Source organism: Poeciliopsis prolifica, unplaced genomic scaffold, assembly GCF_027474105.1.
Source record: "Poeciliopsis prolifica strain line A6 unplaced genomic scaffold, Auburn_PproV2 SCAFFOLD104, whole genome shotgun sequence".
Lineage (NCBI taxonomy): Eukaryota > Metazoa > Chordata > Actinopteri > Cyprinodontiformes > Poeciliidae > Poeciliopsis > Poeciliopsis prolifica.
The window spans coordinates 265001-281952 of NW_026562479.1; the positions used below are offsets into that span (position 1 = coordinate 265001).

Consider the following 16952-nt stretch of genomic DNA (forward strand, 5'->3'; position numbering starts at 1 on the left):
GCTCAAGTTTGACCTCTGTTGTCTACAGAAGTACTCAAAGATAGATAAGTCTACAGATTTGCTGTAATTCAAACCGCTACAAGAGATGTTTCACCATCATCATAACCCTTTGAAGACCTGAATTAATGAGTTACATTTCATTTCTCTTTGAGATCAATAAAGTATTTTTGAATTTGAACTTGAATTGTGATGCATTGCAAACTGTTTTCTGTGTGGCCAAAGTCATTTTGAATGACAGATTCACACATTGGTTTCTGATGATCCAGATCATTTAGAAGCCCTCACACCAAAAAACATCCTGATGTTAAACAGCAAACCTGTTTCTTCAACAAGACCTGAGGTGAAGATGGAAACGTATTGCTCTGAACTACTTTGGAAAATATGGATGTCTGAGTAATTGCCTTTAATGCTGGAAAGACAAAAGTAGATGGGACAAAGAGCATGTCTCCTGGACATATTATCCTAATTGCAGATGTGGCTGTACACACACGCACACACACAGGGAGAGCCCTGTCAGTCAAAGCTGATGCACATCAATTTGAAATAAATTTTCGTGGAAGTGGAAAACAAAAATATTTGGTTCTTTTCTCCTGGGATGAAACAAATATTTAAAAATGATCAGGTAGAAGGGAATAAAATTGGCATCTGAGTGTTACTTATGAATTTATTAGTGTTTTTGTCTTAAGTCACAGCCATTTATAGACAGAGACGGTTCTTTTGGAATAACGGCTGAACGTGCATTTGAAGGACATATGGGTGGAACAAGGATGGAAGTCCAACTATTGGGCTTGAACTTGGATGAATGGGACAGTGCTGAAGAGCATCACATCCATTAGCACTGGAGAAGAGACTTCTGACCTGAATATCATCAACACCTTCACCTGTGGTTACTGCCATATTCAGATTGCAGTGACTTATGTCTATTTGTGTTCCAACAAATAAATGTTACAACACTACTGAAAGACTACTGAGATGGTTCACAGTCTAGTAAGATGTTCAGCTATTGGACCTTGATGAAGGGTTTATTTGGTTACATTCCAGTTCTTTTTCAGTGGACTGTTATTTAAATACCCATCACAATATTGGCAATGCAGTTTAAATGTTATTGAAACTGTTTGGTTGAGTCACATTATTTTGGCACAAATTTTGTTATTTATTTTTGCTTGCCTTTAAAGGTGGAGTAGAATAAAATTAGAAAGTAGATTTAGTATATTTGAACATTTGTTTTTGATGGGTCAGTACCTTGTGTTCTTCCATGTATATTGTAAGTTTACTAACTAAAAATTCAAGATTCAAAGTATACTTTCCTAAACTTAATGGGGGTAAATTTAGTCCCAAGAAAGTACACATGCTAGTGTGCCGCTGGAAATATACTTTTCTATATAAAATGTTGCTGAGAAAAGCTTCTTTTTGGTAAAGGACGACTCAGCCATTATGACAGAAAAGCAGGAAAAGGAAGATCATTTGTTTTTATTGGGTTTTTTTTGTTGTTCATTTATAGAAAACAAAATTAACAGTTAAGTTTGAGGAGTCTGGTTTGTTTACATTAAACAAACCAATCCAAGTTCCAGGAGTACAATCATGCAAAAGAGAAGAAGCATATGTCCATTTCTCCCAATCCCACCTCAGCCTTTACATAGAACCTGAAAACCAAAACCTATTTAGGTGTCTCCTATAAGTATGGCTGCTAGATGCCAGCCAATGGGTTCTGTTACACGTCAGTAAATAGTCATAAGACACAACATACACGGCCACACGTTCATCCATCCTCAGCACCAGATACTGGTTTATCTGGTACCAATCTCCAGTAACGTGGGCAAGAAGTATATTATGTACACCATAGCTAAGTTTATCTCTCTCATAAGGGTTTGGACTTATTTCACTATTTTTTGGTTAGCCAAAATACAGACAGCCACATTCTCAGTTCTTGGGGGTTTCAGCATTAATTTATAGCCAGTATCTCTATTAGTTGTACCTTTTTTGACTCCTTGTGAAGATAGAAAATGTGTGTACAGTTCACTGCGACTGTTAGCAGTTCAGACCAGTCAGTTTCTTTACATGGTCACTTATCCCCAAACATGACCTTATTAAGAGACAAACCAAAGAGCAAACAGAGTGTTAGAGCAAGTCCCATCAGGCCCCTTATATGGCATTAGCACAGAGATACTAAAGCAAACACAACAGAAAATAAGAGACTAAAGAGAAATAAGAAAAAGACATTACGTTTGTGGTAAGTACCTGTAAACCCTTCTTGAAGTTAGTTGAGTCTGCCAACTGAACAGACGCCACTATGAAAAATGCATACTTTGCTTTACTGCTTTTTATTGGAGCTTTACTTTAATATGTTTTACTTAAGTAAAAGTACAAAGGAGAACTGACTCCAGTGAAAAAGTATTTGAGGAAAAAAGCTGCTCTGGTGCTGAGTAATTGTGTAATCTCGATAGTTTTCTAACATTTAGATAACTATTTAATCAGACAGACAAAGTTATATGCAATTTCTGGTATTTGAAAACCTAGCTAAAATAAAACAAATATATTTGTGTATTTTTGTATACAAATATATCTAGGCTGAAGAAATATTACATTTTAAGCAATAGATAGGGTAACGCCGAGACAGACAGGACAAACAACCACGCGCACACACTTACACCAAGGGAGAATTTAGAGAGACCAATCAACAGTCTTGTTGATTGTTTTTGGAGTGTGGAGTACCCAGAGAGGACCCATTTATGCACAGGGAGAACATGCACACTCTCCATGCAGAAAAACCCACATATGCCAGTATGGAGCCCTGTTATTATTATTATTATTACTATTATGATGATTAACAAATTGCATGTGTGTCCATTTCTGGTAAATATTTTGTTAAAACCTGTAATTTCTTTTTTCAGTGAAGTTTGTTGAATAGCCACAAATTTGCTTAATTTGCTTCTGAATACAATTACTCAAGCATAAGCACATTGCAGCAAAACTACTGCAAACTTAAATATTATTGTTGAATAGTATTGAAACTGAAGAAGATCTAATTGATCACTATCACCTCTGCTTTTGCACAAATCTGTAGTTTCTTTTACATAGAGGTTCGTCATCAACTAGAAGAGGCAGGAATTGATCAAATCTGGTCAAGCTGATGTCCTTACAATAAAATCCTCATTTCTAACACGCCCCTTTCTTCACAATTTTTGCCCTTCTATTTTACTTCCTTTTCCAAAGTCTCCCTTTATGATCTTTTTATTTCATTAGTTTTTCCCCCTTCATTTTAGACAGACGACATTACCAAATAGTTTATTCCGTCTTTAGTTTCTCTGCAATGTTCTTATGTTTCCCTGAAATGCCACTATGCTACATTCATTATGGCAACTTGCTAGTCAAATCTAGAGGAGGCCTTTTCTGTTCTAAATCCCACCCTTTAACATCCATACAAGGAGATGGTGGAATGCTTTGGACTGGGGGTCCAGCTGCTCCATAAAAGAGGCACATGCAAAAATCAGAAAGCAGCAATCTGGTGAGAAATCCTCTGTTTGGTCTTAAACTTCAGACTTATAAAATCTCTTATTTATTTAATCATCTCATACTTTCAGGTATATCTACTAAATCATAATGGTTGTTTTCAACTGGAAGACTAGAAGAAAGTCCACAGCGCATAAGCCTTTTTTTGCCGGTTTCAAAGGAAAACATCCAGCGGAACCTCTGCTGAAAAACATTAAGGTATGACCACAGCAATTTCTCCACAAATGAAATCAGAAAGTCAGCATTTGAGTTTTAAGCTTAAACTACGTTAAATTCCATTTTTAGAAATAGGCAGTCTATTTTGGATTGGGGTGGGTAGGGAGTGGAGGGGCAATAAATGATCTAGATAGATCTAGTCGGCATGGTTATGTGAGAGATGAAAAAGCTCTTTACGCTCTCAGATTCTCCTAACCCAATAGAAGAACTGCTGCTTGCTCGTGTCACAGCAAAACAACGCAGCAAGCTGGGTTGGTTTGCTGTTTTCCTTAGACTGAGCCCTTTGTGCAATTTAAACAATATCTCAACTGTATGTGTTCCAGCACACACACACACACACACACACACACACACACACACACACACACACACACACACACACACACACACGCACACACACACGCACACACACACACACACACACACACACACACGCACACAGACACACACACACAGACAGACACACACACAGACACACACACAGACACACACACACAGACACACCCACACACACACACACACACACACACACACACACACACACACACACACACACACACACACACACACACACACAGACACACACACAGATACTTGTCAATACTCTCCAATTACTCCAGAATACAGCAGCTTGAGTTCTCTGTAGAGAACTTCAACACTTGCTTCTTTGCACTTGTCACCTGTGATGTAACAGTGTTAAGATTTTATTTTTTTCTAAAGAAATATAAAATAATAAAAATATGAAATAACCAAATTAAAATTGATGAAAAGTTTGAATTTAAGATTGTATTTTTTCTTTCGAAAAATAACATTTTAAAATCAAAATGACTATTTCTGAGCTTCTCACTCCTTACACCAGATGATCTACTTCCAGATTGAAAACTGATTGTGCTTTTCTAGTCAGGATCTTGTGGAATGATCTGAACTTAGTGTCTTTAAATGTCCTCTTCAAAATCTCTTTTAAGCAAATTTCAGATATAAAAAATAAGCTTTTTCCAATTAAGCTAATTTTAGAAAAAGATTTGCTTTCAAGTATATTTTGCATGTGGTATGCATTTTGAGTTTATACTATTGCACTGTTTTACTCAGATTTTTGAAGGAGCTATTCAAATACAATTTTATTTAGTTTAATTTATAAAAGTATTAATTTATCTGTTACTCAGTATTTTAGTAGCCTTTTAATAAAAGCCAAAACACAAACAAAGAAGTTATTTCTTGGATGGATGCTGGGTAAAAATATCCTGAAGTTACTTGAGTACAATTCTTTTGGGATATGCTATCCTCCTTGTCTGTCACTCATATAATCCTTTTGCTGAATGTTCTGATTGTTGACACTGATCCCAAATTGTAATGTAGGACCATTTCATGCTACAACATGGAATGGTAAAGCAGCTTTACTTGGTGTGTGCTCTCCAATGCATTTGAAATCATAAGTTAAGTGACTCATTGGGTCTGATGATTAGAATGTTGTAGGGTTATTTCCAGCTTAACACCAAGTTAAGCTGAGTGTTTGTGAGTGTGGTCAAAATGACTGGAAAGTTCTGTCTCTTTCTATAAAGTATCAGGTATTTCACTTTTAGAGGATTTAAGTAGGTGAGCTCTCACCACAACTTAACCAGCCAGAAGGTGTTAAAATATATGAAAAACCAGACTGGAATGAAATAATCTGAAAATGGAAGAGAGGAAAGGAAGTGCTGTATTTATTTACTAAAATCCTGAAGGAGGCTGTCTAAAGGCTTTCCCATAACCCTCGACATTGTTTCCCCAGTGGGATTAAGGAACTACCATTCCCAGGATCATTTTCACATGGTGGGGAGGGGCAAGTGCAGAGCAGAATATACTGGAATGAGAAAGGTTAATACAAATGGACTCCAGTCAAAGTCAACTTATGCAAAAAATGTGTTTTAAAACATTTAGCATGTTTGTGTATGAGTTGTGTGCAACATTCTAGGCTATACCATTATGTGACTGAATCCAAACAACTTCCTTCCAATGAAACACCAGTAGAAACCAGCAACAGTTAAGATATATTTCCACTAGACTGCTGATACAGGTTTATCTTCCTCTTATCATGTCTATTTATGGTATAAAACAGATTAACAACTAAATCTGATTTCTATGCCAAACTGTTCTTGATCTGTGTTCAAAGGGAGAAGAGAGAAATGAGCTGAAGCAAAGTGTCTGACAAAACATAGAACAGTGTGCTTCCTGCACGTGATTTAAGGAACAAGAAGGAATGAAAAGGCTGACCATATTAGGGAATGTTTGGATTTGCAGGAGAGATGGCTCTGACTCTTATCACAGTCTGCATAAACACACACCGTTCCCAACTGTGGCCAAAAAAGGAGAGACTGAAATCAATCTGATTGTATCCTCCCAGTCTTTCCTCCTGAAAATGCTTTTATAGATCCTTTCTTCTCATATATACAGTCTGTCTGGTGATTCAACATTAACTATGCATGCTTCACTTCTCTTGTGTTCAGCCTGGAGAAGGACTAACTGATCTGCCAGCTATGGTGCAGACCGTGGTTGAAGAAAAATGTTCCTTAACAATAAAAGAAAACCAATACAGATCAACTGTAACTGTAAAGTTACTGTAAGCAATTGCAATAATGTTTTCTAAATGGCCATAAAAGTCATTTAGAGGAACAAAAGTCTTTTTCATATGAAAAGCCAGACTGGAATGACATAAACAAGTGAAGAATCCTGCTTGAATGAACTATTTAACTAAATATTAGGTGAAACAAAAGCAACTTTGAACATACATGGCAGAGACATAGCATTGTTTTTTTTTTATTTCCCAGACAGATCTGTGGGGTCTGTCCAGTGAACTTCTTTCCTTCTTAGCAAATATAGGAAGATAAAGGCTCCCTGAACAGCATGTCCACTCTGTGACTTGAAAAGGGAATGTATGTAGTTCAGCTGAGGGAAGGAGGGCGGGCCTGGCTGTTAGTGGAAGCAATCACAGTCTGGAAGAGCAAATGTTTATCGGATGCTGCGATCCCTTTTCCAAGGTCCTCAAAATGCAAAAACTACCATATAAGGATAGAAAGAAATTCTACCAAAGAAGAGAAAGAAAAATCCAGTATGAATTCTTTCTTATTTAGTAACTTCTTATCTCAAGTTTGCTGATATAAATTCACTCAGAACTGGGCCATAAAAGTCACTTAAAGGAACAAAAATCTTTTTCAGATGAAAAGTCAGCAAACTCCTTCCTGCTGTGTTTTCTCTAAGGTGTTAAGATGGGGATTGCTTCAGCAGCTACTCAGAGGACAACATGAAGGACTCACATCTGTACAAAAATGGAACTCTTCTGATGGAGAAAGTAATATTTTTAAAGTTTTGTTTTTGGCCTTGATTAGGTTAAAATAGGTAGTTAAGTGTAAGAGCAACACTTCCTGCTCCAACTTGAAACATACATGAGAGAAAGTTTACTTTCTGTTTTCTGCTTACTTATAGAATGAAGTGGAGAACCTGTGTCTTCATACGCCACCATATCTTCATATCTGCTTCCTATTGTTTCTTCCAAAGTGTTTTCTACAAGGGAGAAACAGCAACACGGGAAATCATGTCGGTCCCCTGGAAATGAAGCTCATCTCTGTGATCTCTCCACACATTTCAGTGCAACTCAATTCAAAATACTTTTTTGATTCCAAAGAGAAATGAAGTATTACATTAAATGATATAATTTATCAATGTCTTAATTCATACCTCACTGCATGAGAATAAATACATGAATTAATACACATAGGTAGTTTTTTTGTCCTGAAATAAATGTGCTGCATCTGTTGACTGGCAGCTCATCCCTGTGGCCCATGGTGCAGTGCTGCATCTCTGGTCAGTTGGTAGTCTGAGATGAAGCACTGTAGCTCGGGACGGAGGACAGACAGAGCTGTTGAGGAATGTCCATAACAAGAAGGAAGCATCTATCAAGATTGGCGGGACATGACTATGACATGTTTCTCTAGAGAAGAAAGAAGAAAGTGAATCTGGCATCCATGCAGTTAGAAAGGATATTCTGTCAACCATTCTGTCATTTGTTTCTGTTTTATATTGCTCCAGCTGAGTTCATAAAATAAGAAGTTAGCTTTTATTTCTTTTTTTTTGCCTCAAAACTAGAATTTTGAATAGTCCCTTGTTTTTCCTTTACCCTTTTCTCTGGGGTCCAGTTTTCCCAGGAATCCCTTCACTCATGAGAAAGGGGGATTCCTGGAAATACTGATCTTGGGGGCGAGGCTTCTCACCATGTCCAATATGAATAATAGAATAGAAGGAATTAATATGTGTGTGCTCTTCAGTTGAACTCTGTAAAAAAAAAAAAGAGTTGACAGCTGTGAGATATTTTAAAAAAGACAAAGTTCCTCAAAGTTTGCTCCTCATGTTTTACTTGCAAATCATTTCAAATTGTACATCTAATCTATTTGGTTGTCTGACAAAATAAACAAAACTGTTCAAATAATGTATATTTTTCTCTGTTTACTCATCACCATTTTTTCCAAATCAAAAACCAATAACAACTGAATCACCTCTATGAAAACAAATTTGTGATAAAACCTGATTTGTCATGGACCATTTGTACATGAAATACATTTTCATATAAGATTCCAAACATTCTCAATAATGCAGAATTTCAGTGCATTATAAATTTGTTAATTTGTTCTGCAAATGATATCTCTTCTGCTAAATGTCCTACTGACTTACTGTTACAGAAAAACTGTTTCTCTGCCTGCCTCAGTGATGGCAGATAAACCATCAGTACTACTATGCAAGTGTAGCGGAGATTTTTTATTTTTTTTTGAGGATTTTTACAAATATATAAAAAAAAAAAAGTAGAACAGCTACTGCAGCCTTAATATAAGACATGAAAGAGAAAGATCCTGAAATGCTGCCACAGTCTTCTTTCTCTTTTTAAACTGAAGGGAGAGTGAGAGAAACAATAGGTGCTGGTCAAAACAATTAGAATGTCAAGAAAAAAATAATTTAAATCAATAAATCCATTCAAAACGTAAAATGTGTATATTACATTTCTTTATTACATAGCAATAAAAATATAGCATAACATATTCCAGATGTTAATTTCTTTAATTGTTTCTTTTATTGTTGCTGATTATTACTGACAACAAGTTAAAACTCCAAATTTAATATCTCAGAAAATTAGAAAATTGTGAATACTGAAGTCCCCGGGTGCCACGGACTAATCAGCGAATTCACTTAAAACATCTGCAAACGCTATTAAATTGTCTCTCAGGTCATTTTTTGGACAACTGCCAAGGACAGCAGTCATCCCATCGTCGTGATTGTAAAACCCACAGAACTGGACTATGACACCTTGCAGAAGAGGGCAAGTCAGAAACATCATTGCTAAAGAAGCTGGCTGTTTACGGAGCTCTGTGTTCAAGCACATTCATAGCGAGGTCAAGGGAAGAAAAGAAGTCGAAAAAAATGGACACATTCTCGAGAGGATCATGAGAGAAAACTAATTTAAAAATGTGGGGAAGATTCACAAAGCTTCAAGAACCACCACACACAAACATATGCAAGACATGTTGTCACATCCCTTGTGTCAAACCACTTTTGAACAAGAGATGGCTTCAAAACCATCTTGCCTAAGTTATATTTTCTGATTAAAGTAAATCTTACATTTCCTTTGGAAATCAAGGACCCAGAGTCTGGATGAGGAGAGGAGACACACAGAATCCACATTGCTTGAGGTCCAGTGAAAGTTTCCTCAGTCAGTCTGTGGTGACGCAGGTGTAAAGCACAACCTATGTATTGAGGCTTTAGTCATCATGATGGTGGTCGCAGGTTTGACTCCCAGCCTGGCAACATTTGCTGCATGTCTTCCCATCTCTCATTAGGAAAGTAGTCCTGTCTAATTACAATACTTTGACAGGAAAAAAAATGTTGCCACAATCAGTGATGGTTTGGGGTGCCATGCCGTCTGTTGGCACCCCAACTCTGTTTTCTGTGAGGTCCAAAGTCAACACAGTGATCTCCCAGGAGGTTTTAGGGTTAGGGTACTTTATGCTTTCTGCTACTGACCAACTTTATGGAGATGCAGATTTAATTTTCCAACATGACTTGGTACCTGCAGACCGTGCCAAAATACCAGTACCTGGCTTAAGGATCATGGAATCCTTGTTCCTAATTGGCCAACAAACCTGCCTGACTAATCCCAAAGAAAATCGATGGCATTTAGTGAAGAGGAACCCAACAATTCAGAAGAGCTAAAGGTCACTATCAGAGCAACCTGGGCTCTCAGAACATCTGAGCAGTGCCACAGACTGATCAGCTCCACATCATGCTGCTTTGCTGTAGTAATCTGGAGAAAAGGAGCCCCAACTGAGTACTCATACTCATACTTTTCAAAATTTTCAGTTGGCCAATATTTCTAAAAATAATTTATTTGCATTGGTCTTAAGTAATACTGTAATTTTCTGAGATACCGAATTTGGGCTTTTCATTAGTTGTCCATTCTAATCATCAACATTGAAAGAAATAAACATTTGAAATATATCAGTCTGTGTGTAACAAATACTAGAATGTACAGGTTTCATATTTTTATTGGAATTAATGATTTAAATCAACTTTTTCAAATTTTTTGACCAGCACCTGTCCTGCAACTTACAGTAACAGTTACTTACTTGATTGTGCTATAAAAAGGCCCAGGCTGCCTGGGAAATACATAACACATAAGTATCTGATATAGTTTAAAACGATGTCAGACATAATATGAATAATATAAATATAAATCTAGGGAACATGTAATTAAAATGAAAGGTTTTCTCTGGAGATTATTTATGTACGATTTTATTTATTTTCAATTAGCATGATTTATTTTTACGTCTCTTCTGTTTTAGGGATGTAAAATTAAAGCAAATTCAAAAGTTCACATAAATTTGGTCAGAATCAGGGATAACTGTATTTTGAACTGTATGACTGGTCAAATCTTTTGGGTTTCCTTCCAGAAGTTTCTTTCAATAGTTTGCTAGAGTTCTGGCTCATTTCTCCTGACAGACTGAGTTCATTTTGTAGGACGCTTCGCTCACACGTCTCTTCAAATCTACCCACAACTTCTCCACTGGACAGAGATGAAAACTTTGTTGTAGCCACATAAAGACATTGACTGTTGTCCTTAAGCCATTTTGTAAGTACTTTGTTTATTGTCTAGCAATAACAATAGAATGTGAATAGAATCTGTTCATTTACTTCCTGTTTAAATGTCTTCAGATGTTACTTCAATATTCCTACATTATGATCTATCCCCAGGATGCCATCTATTTTATCAAGTATATCAGCTCCTTTTGCAGCTAACGTTTGGTCTTTAGCTGCAAAAGGAAATCATAGTCCTACTTTGATTTCATTATTTACAAAGTGTAACTTACCTTGCCTTTTCTGTTTATCTTGAAGTAAAGATTAAAGTCCTTTCAGTATTACCAGCTTCAGCCAGCAAAGTACTGGTACTTTGGCTTTGGTCAGGCTGCACATTTTGTCCATACTTTCATATAATTATTTGAACTGATGAATGTGGAACCTTCAGGTAATTCATCCATCCATCCATTTTCTGAGCACCCTTGTCCCTAACGGGGTCGGGAGTTAATGGTGTCTATCTCCAGCTGCGTTCCGGGCGAGAGGCGGGGTTCACCCTGGACAGGTCACCAGTCTGTCGCAGGGCAACACAGAGAGACAAACAGGACAAACAACCATGCACACACACTCACACCTAAGGAGAATTTAGAGAGACCAATTAACCTGACAGTCATTTTTGGACTGTGGGAGGAAGCCGGAGAATCCAGAGAGAACCCACCATGCACAGGGAGAACATGCAAACTCCGTGCAGAAAGACCCCGGGCTGGGAATCGAACCCAGGACCTTCTTGCTGCACAGTGCTACCCACTGCGCCACTGTGCAGCCCTCAGGTATTTCAAGTACTAGTAAATTGTTTGTAAAGATGAACCAGACTTGTGCAGCTGTGTAATTCTCTTCCTCTCTCCAGATTTCTTTTGAGTTTCCCATTGTGTCAAACAAGAAAGACAGTCTTAAAAATGTATCCACAGATGTGACTCCAATTAGCCCAAATATTAACCTATCAGAAGTTTGTGAAAGAAAGTCCAAACGGCTAACCTAAGACATACTTAAAAAGACAGCTATCCTTGGTCTTTCTGCTTTCTTGTAATATGGTCTGCCTCAACCATCTAAAACAGAATCATATTCAAATGCCTCAGCATAATGTTGATATTACACACAGGGTTTTTCATTGCACTGAAGTTAGTTTCAAGTTGGATATTCTATATTCGTGTGCTAATTTCGGCCAGCTGTTCTCTACCACTCCCTCCACAAGCCACACCTTACACAAAAAAGTGGTAATTTCTGCTATTACATAATATCCTTTATTAAATTTTAAAGTCATATCCAAAATTTTCAAATAATTATAATATTAAATATGTTTTCTTCAATAGCTTCCAAGTTGTATGCCCCATTGACTCAGTCAGTGTGAAATTGTTCTAGACTGTAAAGATGAGGCACACATTTTCATTCCAGTTTAACTAATTTTCTATTTTTCAGTTAAAATGTATTTTTTGTCAATAGTTTCTAGATCATATTCCACTTTAACCCTTTATATATTTTTTTAGCTATTTCAAAGTGGTTTCTAAACCACTTTGAAATTGTTCTATGAGCTTAGAAGTTGATTGCAGTTAGTCAAAAGATGCTTGTAAATATTTGACTGTTACTTCACAACTAATAGAAAAGGAAGTTTCCTAATCATAACAAAACCCCTGAAGATATTGAACTCACGAAGCTCCCCAAATTGTACATAAAGTCACTAAGCAGAATGGAAACAGGTTTGGTTGTCAATAATAACTACTAAAGAAATCTTTCGGTAGGGAAGAAAATCATCTAACACAATAGAGTTTAGCAATGTTTTTATTGGCATTTCTGAAGACCATTTTACAACAGACTTAATAAATCATAGTTCTAGAGAAAGGGAGAGAGAAAAAGTTTTCTACCAACTGTTGCCTTGCTTCTTATATCAACAAGCAAACTATTCACCATAGGAAAAAAAATCCAAAAGTTCTTTTTAACTCAACATCCAGGGTTGCATCATTTAATCATTTAGGAACAGAAACAACAGGCTTACATATTTTATCTTTTTTTTTTTGGTAAAAGGAGGGATTGAAACAAAGTAGTGAAAAAGGAGAGGATTTGTTCCCTCAGTCAAAAAAACAAACAACCCAGATCAGCTGACTGTCTCACCCAGTCTCCAAAGGAATAAAGATCAATTAAAAAACATTGATAAATGGGGAGAGATGTATCTGATACGGGAAGAGGCAGCTACAGCCTCACTACCCTTATAAAATATTTAAAAAAAGAAAAACCCATACATTTCCCAATTGGAATTTTATGATTTAAACACATGAAAATATAGATAACACAAATGACAAAGCCTTGTGTAAATCTATACATTCCATTACATAGATATTGATGATGGAAGAGAAGACCGTCGTTTGTCCAGGAGAGATCAGGTTTTCCTGGTAACCAACAGCAGATCAGGTTAGGGAGAGGATGACTTAGAACCCTACAGATGGACAGAAGAACAGACGGGCAGTACCTTCAATCAGTGGTCAGAAACTTGCTACCAAAGCTGAAAAGCTGCAACTATTAGTTCACCTGAGAAACTAGCGTCTTCAAGCAAAGAGCACAAAGAAAGAAAATACAAACCAGACCAAAGAACAGAAATGTCAAAGAAATCAGCCAGAACAAAGAAAGAAAGAAAAGAAAACAGCTTCTTAGACATTTCATTTAGATTTTATTTTTCTCTTGAGATGTAAAAATTTCAACTTCTAAAGCTTTTTAAAGCAAGAGTATGTAACTTTTACAAAAATATGTTTGGCGAATTTGTTATCAGCGTCATCACATCATGACACTGTACCACAGTGACGTGCGGTCGGTCAGGAGAGGCAAATGAAGCAGAGCCTCCCTCCCATCATCATGGAAAAATAATATACAATAAAATTATTTATATTGCTATTTTCACCTTGTGGTTTGTACTACAAACTACCTATTTTTCATTTAGCTTAACCAATTTGGATTATTTTTTCTTCAAAGTTGCTGAATTTTCATATTTCCCATTCAAATGCTGGGAGGAGCAGCCGGTGAGGCAGCATCGAGCTGAGGCTCACCTGGGATTCATCAACCTCTCACTAACTGCACTGGCTGCCATTCTATGAGAGCATGCTCCTACTGCCTGTACGTCATCAATGAAATGGCTACAAAACATTTAATGCATGAACTGATTTTCCATAATTTAGCTTTTTTTATAATGTGGAGTGTTTTTTTGTCACCAACTGTGTGTGTAACGTGTTTCGTGTGCTGAAGAGCGATCAGAAACGGCAGGGAACAGATTGGAGGTGAGACATGCAGTTCTCTCGTCTCATTTCAGGGGGCGCTCATGATCCCAGACATTGAGACTCTACAACTACAGAGTAAGAGACGGTAACAACGAGCTAGCCATACAGCGATATATTTATACCACTAACCACAGCAATGACTTAATAATCGCAAAATAAACATCAAGTCTAAAACTATACTACTGCAAACAGACTGAATGATCTGCTCTTTGTGTGGAAATTATTTCAATAGTTGTTTTTGGCCGCTGTCGTCAGTTGCTATGGCAATGAGTCTGTGCGTAGCTGCGCTGATACAAAGAGCCAGAAAGAAGAGGTTTTGAGTTGTACTTTTAACGGTTTTTCCCCTTTGCTGTGGAGCACAGCATAAAATTAATAATACCTACATGTCCAAGTTTGATTGCGTTAACAGAGTTATTCTATGGCAGCAGCGCAACATGTCTTTTTGCCCTCCAGCGTTGTCTGCAAGCCTAACATTTCCTTATGTAAACAATAAAATAATCATATATGATTATGATTAAGTCAGTGCCTCACCAGCTATGAATCTCATCGCACATCACTGGTATATGAGGAGAAGGATAATGTGAAATTTCAACCTCCTCTCATATTGCAGTTTGAACAAACGTACCACTCCCACTCAAAAACAACCAAGCCTAAATCTTATTGGTCAATTTGCTATTGTTTATTGGCCAGCTTAGCGGCTTGTCTGTAAGCTAAAAGTGAATGAGCAGAGTTTGAACCTCCAGTAGTTGGAGAAAGATTCAGCCTGAGTTTTTTACAGTGTGCATGGTTCTGGTGGGGTCGCTGGTTTCTTAGCTTTTTTATGGTTTTGCAAACTGAAAAGCTGACAGGTCACTGTTAGGCTGACATCAGCAGATGTCCAGGGGGGTTGGGCGGATTGACAGATCACACAAAACCGTCTTTGAGCACCTGATGATGCTGAATAATAAAGAAATGGAAGCACAGCCTACCTGTGTGATCTACAGAAAGAGGAGGATGTTCATTTCCAGGTTCAGGTAGTGTCAGAGATCCAGAGGAGGAGAACTTGAAGCAACAATGTTTGCTTAATTTCTACTCTTTTGGGGAACGTTTGGACTAGATTAAATAGTTTAACCCACAGTCTAAGAGTGGCAGATTTTAGTCAACGGGTGACCCGTCAGCTCTCCAGTTTGGGAAACATCAAATAAGCTCATTCACCAAAGACCCGTCAGAATCCCTCAGGGTGAAAAAACTCTGCTCCAAGAACTACGGGAGGTTCAAACTCCGCTCATTCATTTTTAGCTTACAGAAAAAGAAACAAGCTGCCAAATAAGCAAAAGGAATCTTACATTAAGATTTAGGCTACGGCGTGCCCACCTCCTCAGAACCACACAGATGTGAGCTACATACAATATTTTTTGACACAAAAGATCTTTTTTTTTCTTCCACGCTTTTGTCAATAGTAAAGCGAGTTAAACAATAAAAATTCCAGAAATTATTTTCTTTTTTCATCTGCAGGTATGCAGCGTGGGTAGAGCCTTACAGATGCAGATGCTGTAGCCCTCCAATAATATCCTGCATAATTTTGAACTTTACCCTATGCAATGAATAGTAAGTTGTTTAAAACAAATTACCTAAATAATTCAAATTTGCAGACTATTTAAAGTAAATTACTCAAAGTGAATTTTCTAAATTAATGTTGTCGATTGTTTTATGGATGTTTGTTCTGATTAGCGATGTTGGTGGCTTATATTTTGTTTAAATAGTATTTGCACCTTGTAATGTTTTGGGTTTTCTTTTTTTGTATATACCTCACGGGCTGCTGGAGCTACAAGAGTAGGGTCTATAAAAGCTGGTTGAATCACTGTGCCAATGAATGATTTGAACTGTCAAGATGTATGGCACAAAGAAATCAACACTTAATATTCTCCAGTGAAAGCAGCAAGATACATATTGGAAGTTTATGTTTTGTACTCTCAGTGACTGAGGTGACTGTGATGATTATGGTTGATCTTTATCGAAGAATATAAAACACTAAATTCACCTGTCGAGACTGGCTGAGTAATTTAAGCATTGGGGAGCTGCTAGTTTTATCCATAAAGCAATTTATTTTAAACATTTTCATAATTCACATTTTTAAAAATTCAAAATATAAACAGAAGTTATTACGTCGTGCAAAAACATTTAATTAATTTTTTTTTGGCATGTGCTCCCTAATAACAATGACTATTTTTAGAACTTGCTCTGCGGGCTTCTGCCAATGTCTCTTCAGGCGACCAGGTGCGTGGAGGCACTTTAACACAAAAATCTGCATCTCCCACAATTCTAAAGAAATTCCTCGTACTAGTGGAATACATCAGCATTAGTCAATCTTCAAAGTTTGCCAAAAATCAGACCTTATTTGATTGAATAACACCATATCAAACTTTGACACCAAATGCTCTTAATGTTTTCTCCATTTATACTTGAAAAAAACATGAAAAAAAATACATCAAATAATGAAACTTGCTTCTCCTTTCGAATGTATTTTTCAGATTTTTAGCTCAAACTGCCACATTTTAGGGACATTTTAAAATTTTCTACATATGAAAATCAATTGAAAAAAGGAGACAGAGGCGACTGACAGCCTCCATAGTGTAGTCATCCTATTTGACCACATGATGGTGCCAAACCCACCCTGTCTGGGTTAGTATCAGTCTATAATCTCACTCAGTATACTTCATGTGCATATTTATATCAACTTCTATGCACTTTAGGTGGTTTAATAAATATCTACTTTATTGTGGCTCACAACCACATTTATAATTTATAATCCCGCCCCCCAAATATGGAGTCCTGCAC

The 16952-nt window shown here is 37.0% G+C and overlaps 1 protein-coding gene and 1 long non-coding RNA gene across 8 annotated transcripts in view; one reads left to right on the forward strand and one right to left on the reverse strand.

The window, feature by feature from the left end:
- Positions 1–3473: 3473 nt before the first annotated feature.
- On the forward strand, positions 3474–8185 carry LOC129354143 (uncharacterized). Of its 2 annotated transcripts, XR_008605128.1 has the most exons (3): positions 3474–3708; positions 6961–7051; positions 7186–8185. It is a non-coding gene; the product is annotated as an uncharacterized LOC129354143 (long non-coding RNA). The 2 variants fall into 2 exon arrangements; XR_008605127.1 differs by having other exon boundaries at positions 6961–8185.
- A 4448-nt stretch (positions 8186–12633) lies between these two features.
- The window catches only part of csnk1a1 (casein kinase 1, alpha 1), a 72974-nt gene continuing 68655 nt past the window's right edge, over positions 12634–16952 (reverse strand). For all 6 annotated transcript variants that reach the window (XM_055023649.1, XM_055023648.1, XM_055023646.1 and 3 more), the window contains one exon: positions 12634–13303. In XM_055023649.1, coding sequence (XP_054879624.1) covers positions 13296–13303 — 8 coding nt within the window. In that variant the 3' untranslated portion in view covers positions 12634–13295. The remainder of the gene's footprint in view (positions 13304–16952) is intronic.